General features: G+C 38.5%; 1 protein-coding gene across 4 annotated transcripts in view; it reads left to right on the plus strand.

Moving 5' to 3' along the window:
• Positions 1-4,108, plus strand: part of SLC16A12 (solute carrier family 16 member 12) — a 111,116-nt gene extending 107,008 nt beyond the window's left edge. For all 4 annotated transcript variants that reach the window (XM_001375965.4, XM_007478831.3, XM_007478830.3 and 1 more), the window contains 2 exons: positions 811-1,070; positions 3,682-4,108. In XM_001375965.4, the coding sequence (XP_001376002.1) occupies positions 811-1,070; positions 3,682-3,941 (520 nt within the window). In that variant the 3' untranslated portion in view covers positions 3,942-4,108. The remainder of the gene's footprint in view (positions 1-810; positions 1,071-3,681) is intronic.
• Positions 4,109-14,916: the final 10,808 nt, after the last annotated feature.

Below are 14,916 nucleotides of genomic sequence, written 5' to 3' on the forward strand. Positions count from 1 at the left end.
GCTGACCCAGAGTCAGGAAGGATTCCATTCAAGTCTTATGTCAGACAGTCAACAAAATGTGTGACCCTATATATAAGCCACCTTCTATACAATGAAGATTATACTATCAACACCAAATTCCCAAGGATGCTGAAAGTGAAATGAGATGTAGATGTATCGTGCTAGGCAAATTGCAGTGAATTTGTCCATGTGAACTCTAATTCAAATACAATGTTACTCCTTATAGGCAAGAACTGTTTCTTTTTTATCTTTGAATCCTCAGTGCCCAGTGAAGAGCCCTGTGCACAGTAGGTGTTTTAATAACTGTGTGTTGACTTGAATTGAATTCCATTAACCTGACTCTGTAACTCAAGTAGGATCACAAATAAAGCCACAGAAACAAAAGAAAATATAAGGGAAGGGGCATTAATAACAGGCATAATATCATGAGTAGCATGAGTTGCTGCTAGTGCCAATGTCTATTTATAATGGATGGCAAATCTCTTTCCTCTTTTTTATACCTTAGTCTTCCTGTCCCACCTGCCTCTCTCTCTCTCTCTCTCTCTCTCTCTCTCTTTCTCACACACACACACACACACACACACACATACAAGTTGGGAGGGAAAATCAGATAACACAAAGGAATGTACACTGATGTTTTTTGTTGTTGTTGTTTTTTTGGTAGAAAAATGAAAGAGAAGTTGCCTCCAGAAGTAACTGCAGCGTTTGCTAGTTTACAATTCAGGAATTAAAAATAATAATAAAAAATTCCTCCATGGAAACAGCAACATCCTTGTCTGCCATGCTCACTCTTGTTCTTCCAATCCACAGGTGCCTGAAGAACTCCCGATACATTTGCTACCTCTTTGCTGTGGGATTAGATGGTCTCTGTTACCTCTTCCTTCCAATGCTCCAAAGTTTCCCCCTGCTCATGCCTTTTTCTTGTACCTTTGGCTACTTTGATGGTGCCTATGTGACCCTGATCCCTGTAGTAACTGCCGAAGTGGTGGGGACCACCTCCTTGTCATCAGCTCTTGGTGTGGTGTACTTCCTCCATGCAGTCCCATACCTAGTGAGCCCACCCATTGCAGGTCAGTTTCACAGAGAGCTGTTCCCCATTGCCTTAAACCATGAATTTTTTTATAGGTGAACAATTGGGAGTCATATACATATACACACAAAATTGGAGGGGCCAGAAGATTTAGGATAGGGGAGAGACATAGTCATGAAATGGAACATTCCTAACTTATAGACTTTTCTTAAACTAAGTAGAAATTCTAGTATTTACTCTCTCTCTCTACTTCCCCCACTTCTCTTCTCCTCTCTCCTCTCCCCTATTCTCCCCCTTCTTTTTCTTTCCCTCTTCTCATTAAATATGTGCATGCATGATACACACATCTATAAAAATGTACATGTAGTTATATAATATACACTTTAAGTCATAAAATCATTTTCATTAACAACATAATTTCATCCAGAGGGCATTCTTAATTATATTATCATTATTAATTATGCATATAATTATAATTGATAAAGGGAGCCATTGATATAAGTAATTCAAAATTTCATGCAATTGAAATGAATTCCTACCTAGTCTCTATAATACATTAAAATCATTTATAGGTTTTTTTCTTCCCCCAGCTCAGGGGACATCTAGGTGGGGCATTGCCAGGCCCCACCTAGTCAGGAAGACCTGAGTTCAAATCTAACCCCAAACATTTACTATGTTAATAAATTTATAATTACAAACATTAACTGTGTGACCCTGGACAAGTCATGTAACCCTGTTTGCCTCAGTTGCCTCAACTGTGAAATGAGCTAGAGGAAGAAACTGCAAACATTTCAATATCTTCACCAAGAAAATCTCAAATGGGGTCTTGAGAAGTTGGACATGGCTAACATAACTAACAACAACAAAAGTAGTTTTCAAACCCTGAGCACTAGAGAAAGGAGTTATGAAATGCTAAGTCTAGAAGTCCCTTCTGAAAAAGGGTTGGACACCCTCAATTGAAAGTGAAAGAAGGGAAAAAATGAAATTTTGAGTTGGTGGCCATCATTGATAGAAATTGGGAAATTAGTGGGAGAGCTGAGTTTTTAAGGAAGGAGAATAGTAATTATGAAGAGGTCAGTAAGACATCTAGGCGGATATATACAATGAGAAGAAAGGAATTCAGAAGACAAGTAAGGATAATGGGTGAAGGAAATGAGAAAAACCACTAGAAGTGAGGGGCACTTTAGAATGAGAAAAATGACCTACTTCAGTACCTTGAGGAACATTCATAGATCAGGGGTAGAATTGGATAAGAATTCATCAAAGAACTAATATCTCTGATCTCTACTTTGAACCCCAAATGGACCACTATTGACCATGGGCACTTGCTTAAGCAGGAAACTCAGGAAAATATTTTAATTATATTTTGATAAAATTAGTTTGTTTTGTAATTCTATGTATTTGATTTTCTGCATTTAAATCATTATTCTGAGAAGGAATCCTTAAGGTATCTGCCTAATCAATATTACCTGGAAAATTTACATCATTTTTCATCCAAATTAATTGTATTACACAATATACAGGAGGAGACATACATAAGAATGTTGAGGGTCTCCATAGAGAATTCTTCTATATTCTCCCTCCTGAACCCACTCCAAGGTTCTAAAATACCCTGGAATTTGAATGGAAATGGAAACAAGTTAAGTGGGGGTTTATAACTGTTTCTTCATTACCATTTCTATTTGTAAAAGATTTGGAGTGGGTAGGTGAAATGAGAGGTACAGCAGAGAGTGATCAGGTTTTGGAGTCAGGAGGACCACAGCTCAAGGACCTTCTCTGATTCATATTAGCAGTATAACCATACACAAGTTACCTAAGTCTATAGTGTCTGGTGGCAACACTTTAAATATAAGTTATAGGCCAAAGAATTGCTGGTCTTTAACAAGATGGAGATGTTTCCCTTAGTGTAGATGGATATATTTTCATCTATTAATTTCTTTGAAATGTAAATTCAGAGTTGTAAATTGTATTAAATTGTTTTAAAAAGAAAATATTTTAATTATTAAAAACAAGTATTTTAATTATATTTTGATAAAATTGGTTTCTTTTGTAATTCTATGTATTTGATTTTCTGCATTTAAAATCATTATTCTGAGAAGGAATCCTTAAGACTGCCAGATGGTCCTGGGACACACAAACACACACACACACACACACACACACACACAAAATCCATTAACAATCCCTGCCTTAAAGGATAGGATCTTAAATTAAGTTGCTTAGTTGACTGACCTACATTTCCTATTACTATATTGCACAATGTACAGGGGGCATATATATGAAAGTTGAAGGCCTCCATGAAGAATGCATTCCTTTCTCCCTCCCAAACCTACCCTAGTGTTCTGTTGTTCTGAAACAGTCTGAAATTTGAATTAAAATAAGTTCATTGGGACTTGTAACAGTTTGTCCATTAACATCTTCTAACTATAGAGGATTTGGAGTAAATAGGGGAAATGAATGGTATAATAGAGACTGGGCTTTAGAGTCAGTGTCTTAAAGCAAGTTTCTTAGTTCAATGACCTACATTTTCTGTAATGTTTGGATCTTATAACACAGTTTCTAGTAATTGCCTCAAATCTGATAATAGGAAAGGGCAAGTAATTGGACTGATGCTTAAATAAAGACCGTGTTTTATTTTATTTTACCAACAGGATGGCTGGTCGATACCACTGGAAGCTACACTGCAGCTTTTCTTCTCTGTGGATTTTCAATGATCTTCAGTTCTATATTACTTAGCTTTGCTAGACTTATAAAAAAGATGAAAACATCCCATTTACAATCTCTTGACAAAGAGCCTGGCCCCAAACTGCAGCTTTGGCCTAATGGAACAGTAGCTTATTCCGTAGCAGGAGAAGTAGACCAAAAGGATGGGGACTTGATGACCACTGGAGGACCAAGTTACAACACATGACCAATACACATGAAGCCTGGAACCATTCAGAGGTGTGAGAACTGGGGCCATAGTGTAGATTCATTCTCTTCCTGAATCACAATCTCTCAAGTGAATGATTATCTGTTATATTTTTATAGGGGAAAAGATAATGGATATAAAAAGGCAAATGATAAAGGAAAACTGGATCCATCTGGTGTTTTTCTTTCACATTCCTAATATGTGTTGGTCAATTCTAATCTCATTATTTCATCAGCTCTGCCCCAGGGGTAATGTATGGAAGTAGCCAAGATAACTGTTTATAATTAAAAAATAATATCACAGATCTGAAGAAGTGGGCTCTAGTGTATAGTAATGTTTGTGCTCCTAACTGTAGTTCTTGATTTATTTTATGCCCTGCCTTTGACCTTCCTCAATAAGGGGCAAACTGAAGTATTTAGCAGATTGTTCTGTCTTTATTATGCTACTTGGAGAAGAATTTTCTCATGGTTGAGTGATCATATAGTCTGGTCTAGACCCCAAATAGAAACCTCATTATGATCCTTTCTCTCATTGTTTCTCATCCATTCCCTTCTGCCCATGCCTGCAGACTATCAGGTTGATGACTTTTGCTTTTAAACTTGAAGGCTACTTTCCCATAACTATCCAATGCTAAGCTTTCTCTTTAAACACATAAAAAATGACTTGTAGTGGGTTAGCGGTAGGCAAAAATCTACCTCAGGACTTCTGAATTTAGCTTTCAATGTGAAAATCACACAAAACACTTTCCCCCCTTCTTTTCAGATATCAAGATCTTTCATTTATATTTCTGGAAATTCCATTAGAAGCATCAATGATTTAGCAGTGTTTTATTTCCCAAATGTCAGAGATGGTCTAAATGGAACTAGTGAACTCTTCTATGGCAATTTTTGTGTGTGTTCAGCTCTGCACATTGCTTCTCAAACAAAGAATTTTAGGTAGTTCCCATCAGATTGTCTTTTTTGGTATGCTATACTGAAGACAAAAGTCTTTTATGCTATATTAATAGTCCCGTTGCTATTCTTCTATATGTGTATAAGATATTAGCAACTTTCTGAGACTTTTTAATGAGTGAGAAAATGCTAATGGTTAATGGCAAGTTAGCTTCCTTTGTTACAGCACTGGCTAAAGAAGAGAGAAAGGATGAATTTTCTATGGGAATACAAATCAAATTTTGAGACCTCACTTGGAAGAAGAAAATGGAGAATCTGTTGTCCTTCCCTTCCCTAATTCTTTCAAATAGAGTTGGAGAGGCAGGAACCCTAAATTGCCTTTCTACTCTTGTCTTCTGTGAATTTGTGTAATTCTTAACCTGAATTTCATGGCATGGCAATTGAATGTTAAGAGAGATCATCTGGTCAAAACCAGTAAATTTGAAAATGAGTGACAAAGACCCACAGAGATTGAATTATTTCTTAAGATCATGCAGATAATTCTCATGGCAGCATTGGGATTATGGACTTCTTGCTCAGTATTCTTTTCATCACACTATTAATTCCTGATCTCCAAGCAAAATTTTGTGAAGGATTCCTTTTCAATTTCAGACTCCTCTAGAAATATCCTTACATATACTTTAGAGGCATGTTGGTGAACCTATGGCACTCATGCCAGAGAGGGCTGCTCCTTTCCCCCTCTCCATATATGCTGAGGATATTTCTCACATGAGCTGCCCCTCTGCTCAGCAGCCCAATGGGAGGGTTCTCCCCTCCCCTTTCTGTGGTAAGGTGGTGGGCTCACATGCAGTGTGTGGGTTGCAGTTTGGGCACTCAGTCTCTATAAGGTTCACCATCACTGCTCTAGAAGGTTTGGGGCATCTTTAGTATAAGGGTTATTTAAAAAGTAATCATACTTGCAAGTAAAGAAGAGAATAAGATGCACATTCCTCAGTATATATGCTCAGATCATACCTTTTTAATAAAACTTGATTGAAAGCTGAGGCATCATCATAGTTAGAATGCTGTACTTGATGCCAGAAAGAGTTGGATTCCAAATCTGCCTCTGACCCTCTTGAGCTAATTGATCAGAGGCAAATTACTTTATTTCTCTGGGTTTCAATTTCCTTATCTATGAAAGGGGAAATGAAAATAACAGCTATCTCACAGGGTTGTTGTGAGAATCAGCAGAAATAAGGAATGTAAAATACTTTACAAATATACTAGATAAATGGAAGGTATTATTGAAGAAAAATTATATTTTCTCCTTAGCTTTCAAAATGAAACAACTACACATGATGGAAAGCCAATGCTGAAATATCAGAGGAAACATTTGAAAATTTTCCTTTAACATAGGCTGGTTTTCTTTATGTGATTTCAACTCTTCTGCTGGCACCTGAGAAGGCATGTAAAAAGGATCATTTAGGCAAGAACAGAAAAAGGGTGACAGTCATGGCACTGACAGCCTTAGTCGGTTCATGTCTCTAAGATATTTAAAAAAAAAGATGGGCATGTTTTAGCTCATTAAAGAGATCCTCTGTGGAGGAATCCTGAGGAAATGGAAGAATTCTTCAGAATGTGAATGCATTCGGCTCTGAAGCAGATAGCACAGACTGATGAGACCATGAATTCACTGAAACATTTATATCTTTTTGAAAATGAGAAAAAAGTCTGTAAAAGCCTACAGTTAAATTTTTTAAAACCCCACATATGGTTTTCAGTAGCATGTTGGACACAAAATAATTTCTAGAATGTTCATGTTTTTGTACTATAGATATATAGAGAATTAAGAATTCATAACCTTTTTGCATACACATATTTAATAAAGTAATTGAGGGGAAATGCTCATGTTGCTTTAGAAATATTACTATATTGCTTTATAATCTCAGGAAAGTTAATGAAAAATATAGACCTCTGAGCTTTTTCTGAACCAGAAGCCTCCGGTAGATTCCAAATATGAACAATTATCCATTTTGATATTTATTAATTTGGGGAGTAGCATAATAAAAACTCCATGGGAAATGATAGATTTCATGATTCTGGCATTTTGTTATTTATTACTTAAATTCCACTCTTGGAATGCTGCTATATGCCTGACCTTTGGCTATTCCATAGGGCATTTGGGAAATGTGGGTTTTCTAGAAACAATTTGTGATGGGTTGAGTTCTTGATCTCAAACATGTCATTATCTCATTGTATACAGTACTATGGAATTAGTTATAGGTAGAAAAATGTAAGAAAGTGATTCACTAGATGCCTAGTCATAACATTGCTGATTTAATTACTGATTTGGGAGTGAGAGTAAATTAAAGATCAGGTGCCAGTGGTTATGGGTTGGGAGCAGGGGGAGGTACTCAAGTGGTCACAGTGTAAGTGCAGATGGTAAGATGTTCAGACAGGGAATGGACAAGTCTAGGCATCTGAGTGGGGAGCTAGTTGGGGTATAACGTATGGTCTGGGGCTGACTGAATATGGTGGTCTAGGTGACTTTTCACTTACTAATATGCCAATCAGGACTGCTTAGCTCTTAGTGGTGTCCCAAAGCTGAGTTGATTGATTGTCCCCAACAGTGAGAGTTATGGCATGGATTCTAGAATCCCTTTATGAAGGATCAGCTCCTCTTCTGACCCCCTTTTTATGCTTCAGACCCAAACTGGAGGAAGTTACACAACTATGTTGAAAATGCCCAACTATGCTGAAAAGGTTCACTTTCCCACTGGGCCCTTACTGCTGTAAAGGAATTCTTTTATTCTTCCTTAACTGATTCTCCATTATACACCTTATTGTCCACTGAAGTTCAGCTCCAATGTCTTCTTTAGGAAGCATGTTTAGGTTCAAATGTATTTTGTGTCTATATCATGTTGGACAAGTTACTTGGGCCTTAGGCCTAATTTTCCTCAACTGTAAAATGAGGGGATTGAATTTAATAGCCTCTGAGTTTCCTTCCAGCTTTAGAGCTGTCACTCTAGCTCCTTCCCTATTCTATTCTGTGTTAATATGTAATTATATCCATTCCATCTTACCTGCTACATAGTGGTAGTAGCTTTTATATACCCCGCTGTGCCTAGCCTTGCCCATAATAAGTCAAAAGAACATAATTTCTCAATGTGTGCTAAATGTGTGTTATATGAGAAATTATTACATATAGTGATAATGAATATAAACCATGGAAGACATCTTCCTTTTAAGAAGTGAGGTGAAAGGAAGTATGGAAAGAGGCATTTCCCTAGAATTCACAGCCCTGGCAGAAGCATCAATCTCTCCTTTCTTTCATCACAGGCTGACAAGCTTTCCCTGGCTCTGTTCTGGTCTAGTAACTGGTGCTTTTGCACCAATCATCATCCCAGCAGACCACAACCATCTGAGGACTTATGAAATGGAAAACACGGAAAAGGACTTTGAAACACTGAAAGAGAGCCAGCAATACAGAATATTTTTGTTTGAGTTCAGTGAGCAAGGTTGGGGATCTCTGAGTGCACACCAGAGAGAGACAGTTGGGCTTAACAGGATTTCCAACTCCTCAGATCTCACAGAATTCCTAAGCAAGACCTTAGCTCAAGGCTCCACCCAAAGCAGTCTGACAGGATTGCCACTCCTGTCACTAACATCAGTCTCTTAATGAAAACCCCAAATCGATTTTCCCCTTAATGCCTGGGAACCCACAATGGTCCAAAGAATATAATATATAAAAAGGGTTTTGGTGACTGAGGGTATGTGCCACTAAAAATTAGAATCTATAGGAAAAACAGAAAACACTTAAATCATGTAAATATTTCTAAAAAGTAGTGACTTAAGCACTGTGGGTAACAACTCCTTGGACACAAAGTGCATCCCTTGGAAAACAATTAAAGGAGTTAATATTGAAAAAATCAATCATATTTCTGGTGATGAAAATCTCTAAACTTAGCTAGGTAGGTTCTCTGTCTGGGCTCATCCTTGGACCAATCTTTGAATTTTTCCACTTGGTAAGATCTCCCTTCAGCCTCTTAATATCTTAATATCTCCAGTCTTCACTATGTCAGGATGAAGCACCAGAGGAACCCTAGAGGCATTAAAGGAACACTAATAATAATAAGACAATAAATAACAATATAGTTTTAGGACTACAAAATGGTTTATCTACTTACATATTCTTCACAAGCATTCTGTGAGGTCTTAAGTGAAAATACTTTACTGTATTTTACCTACTTTACAGATAAGGAAAGGGACTACGAGAAGGAAAATTCCTTGCTCTTAAGAGTAATGTTTATCTGTTCACATGATAATTAGTGCATGTGTATAATAGCAGGTGGAAACTAAAGGAGTTAGGCCAACAGACATCAATCTTTGAAGGGAGAATTATTCTTCCTTTCTCCAATACTCTAGAAATGTAATTTTTGAAAAGTTGGACTTGATTTCATTTACCTGCTTGTCCCTGTCCAAATCTAGCACTTTACCATTTGTCAAAGGCAGTAGTGATTTGCTTATGACAAACTGTCAGTGTACAGTTCCCAGATTCTATACATAATTAGCTTCCTAAACAGTGATGAACACTTGCCTTGAGGGAGAAATAATTTATGGATTAACCTCTGTGTTAATGAGATGAGTTGATACTCAGCTACAGTTTTATGTATTTATTTTTGCTTAAAGCTCACATGTCTGAAGAGATTCATATGGCAGCACCCAAAGTGGTTCAATGGGTGAGGAGGTCCAGAGGAGGTTTTCCTATGTCAAAGTGATCTGTAGTTATAAATGTGGGAGATAGTTAGTGAACAATCTGTTTTCCAGGAGAAATTATCTTTGTAACTGGGGCAGGTGGGTAATTGTTCAGATGAGACAGCCTGAGGGGTCAAAGGAGAAGGATTTGGTCTTGACCATGTCTTAAAATTGAAGTTCCCTTAACTAGATAAGCCATATTGAATGTGCACTCCTGGCCCAAACCTGGAAAGGCTAATTCCAGAAGTTTTCTTGTTCTCTAGTTACTATATACTCCTGCTCTCTCCAAGGGCTGGGGAACAGAGGGAAAAGTTGGCTTTTTCAGAAATAACCCACAACACTCATAAGATGAGATGCACATTCTTCCTGCTTCCCAGTTCTTGGAGGGAACCAGAGCAGAAGCAAGGAGGAAAGGCAGGCTTGACCCTCAGGCAGCCCTTTCATCCAAATGAGGGAATGTTATTTGGCATCAGCCCAATTTCATATATCCTGCTGGGTTTCTATGTTAGCCTCTGAGAAGTGTGATACAAGTTACAAAATAGCCTTAGTTAAGTTCAATTAAAATTCAGCTAGGACTACCTGCCTCTTTCTTTTCCATTGATGCATAAGATCTTCTGGGAAATGTTCATGCATGTGTTAGGGATGAATAGAGAATAGATTATATAGTCTTAAGAGCCAGAACATTGAAAGATCACCTCCCTCATCTCTCTCTTTTTACAGATGAGGAAACTGGGGCTGAGAAAAGGGAAGTAACTTGCTCAAGGCAACTTAGTATCATCTTCCCTCTGTATATATTCTTTCCATTATGTTACACACTCTTTGAGGGCAAGGACTATCTTTTTTTTTTTTTAAGCCCTTACCTTCCATCTTAGAATTAATATGCGGTATTGGTTCCAAGGCAGAAGAATGATAAGGGTTAGACAATGGTGGTTAAGTGACTTGCCCAGGGTCACACAGCTAGGAAGTATCTGAGGTCAAATTTGAATCCAGGACCTCCCATCTCTGGCTCTGGCTCTCAATCCACTGAGCTACCCAGCTACCCCCAAGGACTATCTTTTAAAGAAATCATATCTATCTCTTCATTACTTATTATTACTGTCATATAAGAGACACTTAAAATTATTTTGATTGCCTGATTCGAGGGATTATGATTAGAATTCAGTGAGAAGTTTACATTCTTGGTCTAACAATCTTTCCATTACACAATGCTCATTTAGAGATATTGTTCAGAGAGGTAATAGGTTGCTGGGACCTAGAGAGAGATCATGATATATCTGAATACGTGAAGAAGGGTTTATAGTGAATTTGGGAATTAAGCTGAATCTATTCATGTGAAAAAGTTCTTGAGTTTTTTGTATGCTGAAAATGTGACGTGGTCCAGTTGATAAAAAATGAAACAACAGCAAAACTATTGTGAAATTCCATCTGCACATGGAATGTGCAGAATGGGGGAGATGCTTATAGGAGGATTGTCCTCTACTGACCGCATTGAAGGTGTTGTGTTCAGAACATCACATTTCAGTGAAACTGACAAGCTAGTAACCATCCAAAGGGTAGCCACAAAGTAGAGAGCTTCTGTAGATAGAGAACTTATCAGAAGAGGACCAACTGAAGCACAGAAATACATTTAGCATGTGGGGGCTCATAATTGCTATTTTAAAATATTTGGTCTGTTGCTGTACTGAAGAAGGCTTAGGCCTATTTATTTATTTATTTGTTTAGACTTACTTAGATTAGGCTTATTTAGCAAGACAGAGCTGGAAGAAGCTATATAGTTGGTAGACTGTGACTCAATATAGAGAACTTCTTAAAGATTAGAACCCTGCAGAAACAAAATGAAATTCCTTCATAAAGAAATTAGAACATCTGCACTGGACCATTGTAGAAGGAATTTCTCCTTGAGGTTGGAGGTTGATCTACTGCAGAATATCAAAGCTGAAAGGGACCTTAGAGATCATCTTCAGAAAATTTTATCCTCAGGTCCATTGAATTGTCTTAAAATATTTTGATAAACTGTAATTCAATAAAATGAATTTCCTTTCTAGTCCTCTGATTTTTATTTCATGCATTTAAAAACATTATTTTTAAAAGGGAGAATGAGTCTTCATCACACTTCCAAAGGGGACCAAGACACAAAAAATCATTGAGGTATTCCTGCTTTATTGAATCTCTTCATTTTGTAGGTAAGGGAATAGAAGGAGGGAGAGAGAGAGAGACAGAGAGAGAGAGAGAGAGAGAGAGAGAGAGAGAGAGAGAGAGAGAGAGAGAGAGAGACAGAGAGAGAGAGACAGAGAGAGAGACAGAGAGAGAGACAGAGAGAGAGACAGAGAGAGAGAGAGACAGAGAGAGACAGAGAGAGACAGAGACAGAGACAGAGACAGACAGAGACAGACAGAGGCAGACAGAGAGACAGAGACAGAGACAGACAGAGACAGAGAGACAGAGATAGACAGAGACAGACAGAGATAGAGTAAGAAATAGAGTGACAGAGAGAGAGAAAGAGAAGCAGGGACTGGGAGAGACAGAGAGATACACAGAGAGAGACAGAGAAATATACACAGAAAAGAGGGAGAGACAGAGATACAGATATACACAAAGAGTCAAAGACAGAATAAAGATAGAGACAGAAAGACATACAGTGAGAGATCCTTTGGTGTAGAAGAAAGAATATTGGATGGAGGTATCTGAGTAGTCTGGTTCAAATCCTGACTCTTCTTTTTGCTAGCTGAAACACCTCTCGCAAGCTACTTAAATCTTTGGGACACAGTTTTCTCTTTTGTAAATGAAGGGATCCAATTAGGTGATCTCTGAAAAGCCTTCTAGCTGTAAATCTAGATTCCCATGACCAGCTCTCAAGGTTGGGACTCAAGTCTAGACTTCTGACTTCCTGTCTTATGTCCCCCCAGTGACCAGATAACATCCTGAATCTCTTCCAACTTGAGTCTGTGTTGGGTTGGAATAAATTATATTTGCTGTCGTACTTTTGTCAAAAATAGTGATGGACTATTAGACAATGCTGAAGGGAATGGATTAATTTATTTTTAAATTCACCTTGGTAAACATGGCCTTGAAAGTCCTTGGGGACATGGGTAATATCTCAGACTTTGCTACTGAGCCCAGCAGGATTGTTTGCAGACTGTCACCTCTACAATACAGTAAGGGGTTAATCCTTTGACAAAAGTCTAAGTGTCTCCACCTACTAACACCAAAACCAAAGGGATATTTTAGTTCCTTCCAGTTCTAACATTCTGATTAGGAATAAACTCTAGTGCATCACGCTGAGAGTCAGTTTTTCTTGTTTTATGAAGCAAGAACTGCATTTATATTCCCCATCTCTAAAATGTACAACCTCTGAGTAGAAACATTTGTGAGAGAAGATGGATTGGTTTTTTCTCTCCAGTACTCTGAGAGAATTTCAAATCCTCTAATAGGAGGCATGCCTGAATCCATGTCAAATCAGAGGCAGCACTGCCATCTACTGGAAATGAGAGGTCACCTCACTGAGAATTGGCCAGTCCCAATGGCAAAAGAACCTGATGATTCAGTTCTGCTAGATAGGGCTGACTTCCGTAAACTGAGGAAGGTAAAGAAGTCATGTGCTGGGGCCAATTCAACACTGACTGACTTAAGAATCAGGAGATTCTTAGGTTTCAATTTCAGATGGGTTTTAAAAACTTTGTCAAGTCTCTTAAAATTTCTGTGTATCCATATTCTCATCTGTAAAATCTTTTTTCTTAAACCCTTACCTGCCATCTTAGAATCAATACTGTGTTTTAGTTCTAAGGCAGAAGAATGGTCAGGGCTAGGCAATGGCGGTCAAGTGACTTGCCCAGGGTCACACAGCTGGGAAGTGTCTGAGGTCGGATTTGAACCTAGGACACCCCCCCCCCCAGGCCTGGCTCTCCATCCACTGAGCTACCCAGCTGCCCCCTGTAAAATGAATTTTAACAGCGTGCCTCAGACATGATTTGAAGGTGTTGGATTTGGTGATCTCTAAGGTCACTTTCAACTTTAAAATCTATAATTTGGTCATTTAGCTAGCACAGGGGTTGAGAACCTCAGCCATGCATACCAAAATTGAGATATGAGTCGAAGATTTTTAATAACCAAAGTCAGTGAGTCAATAAATATTTCTTAAACATTTACTATGCACAGGGCATGTTACCCCTCAAGTACTGCCGACTGTTGACCTAATCCCCTTAGTTCCCACCTGTTATCACACACACACACACACACACACACACACACACACACACACTTATCTTGAACATGATGCCTGACTTCAAAAAACTCACCTTTGAATGAGAGACATAACATGAAAAAAGTTGTGTGCACAACGGAGGGAACCCAGGAAGATATCTTGTAGAAGTCAAGATTTACAATGAGTCTTGAAAGAAACCAAAGAAGCCAGGAATATAGAGGTGAATATAGAGAGCAATCTAGGCATAGAGACCAGCAGCCAGGGTAAAAGCAGTCAGGAGGTGGAGGACCATGTAGGACACACACTAGGAAGTCCAGTGTTGTTGAGAGAGAGAGAGAGAGACAGAGACAGAGACAGAGACAAAGAGACAGAGACAGACAGAGACAGAGACAGAGAGAGAGAGAGAGACAGAGAGAGAGAGACAGAGACACAGAGACAGAGACATAGAGACAGAGAGACACAGAGAGAGAGACACAGAGACACAGAAACAGAGAGACCTCTAGAGAGAGAAAGAGACAGAGGGAGAGCAAGACAGAAATTGAGAGACAGAGCAGAGACAGAGAGCAGAGAGACAGAGACAGAGAATCAGAGAGACAGAGAGATCAGAGAGAACACAGAGATAGACAGGGAGACAGAGAGAGACACACAGAGAGATAGAGAAAGAGAGACACAGAGAGACAGAGACAGAAAGAGAGAGGGAGAGAGACCGAGAGAGATTAAGAGAGTCAGTGAGTCAGAGAGACAGAGAGAGACAGAGACAGAGAGACAGAGACAGAGACATAGAGACAGAGAGAGACAGAGACAAAGAGACAGGGAGACAGAGAGACAAAAAGAGAGCAGAGAGAGACAGAGATACAGAGACAGAGAAAGATAGAGAATGTGTATTGGAGGGACTAAAATATAAGCAATAGTGTAGGGATCTGGTTGTAAAGGGCTTTAGAAACCAAACAGAGAATTTTATATTTCACCTTGGAGGTAGAAAGAGATCCATTGGAGTTTATTGAATAGGGAGGTGATGTGGTTAGATTTCTCCTTTAAGGAGATCATGGATAGTTCAGTGGAGAATGAATTAGAGCAGGGGAAATCTTGAGATAGGGAAACCTGTCAACCAGCTATTGCAAGTAGCCCAGTTATATGTGATGGGCTTGTA

The sequence above is a fragment of the Monodelphis domestica genome, chromosome 1 (assembly GCF_027887165.1).
Source record: "Monodelphis domestica isolate mMonDom1 chromosome 1, mMonDom1.pri, whole genome shotgun sequence".
NCBI classification, from domain to species: domain Eukaryota; kingdom Metazoa; phylum Chordata; class Mammalia; order Didelphimorphia; family Didelphidae; genus Monodelphis; species Monodelphis domestica.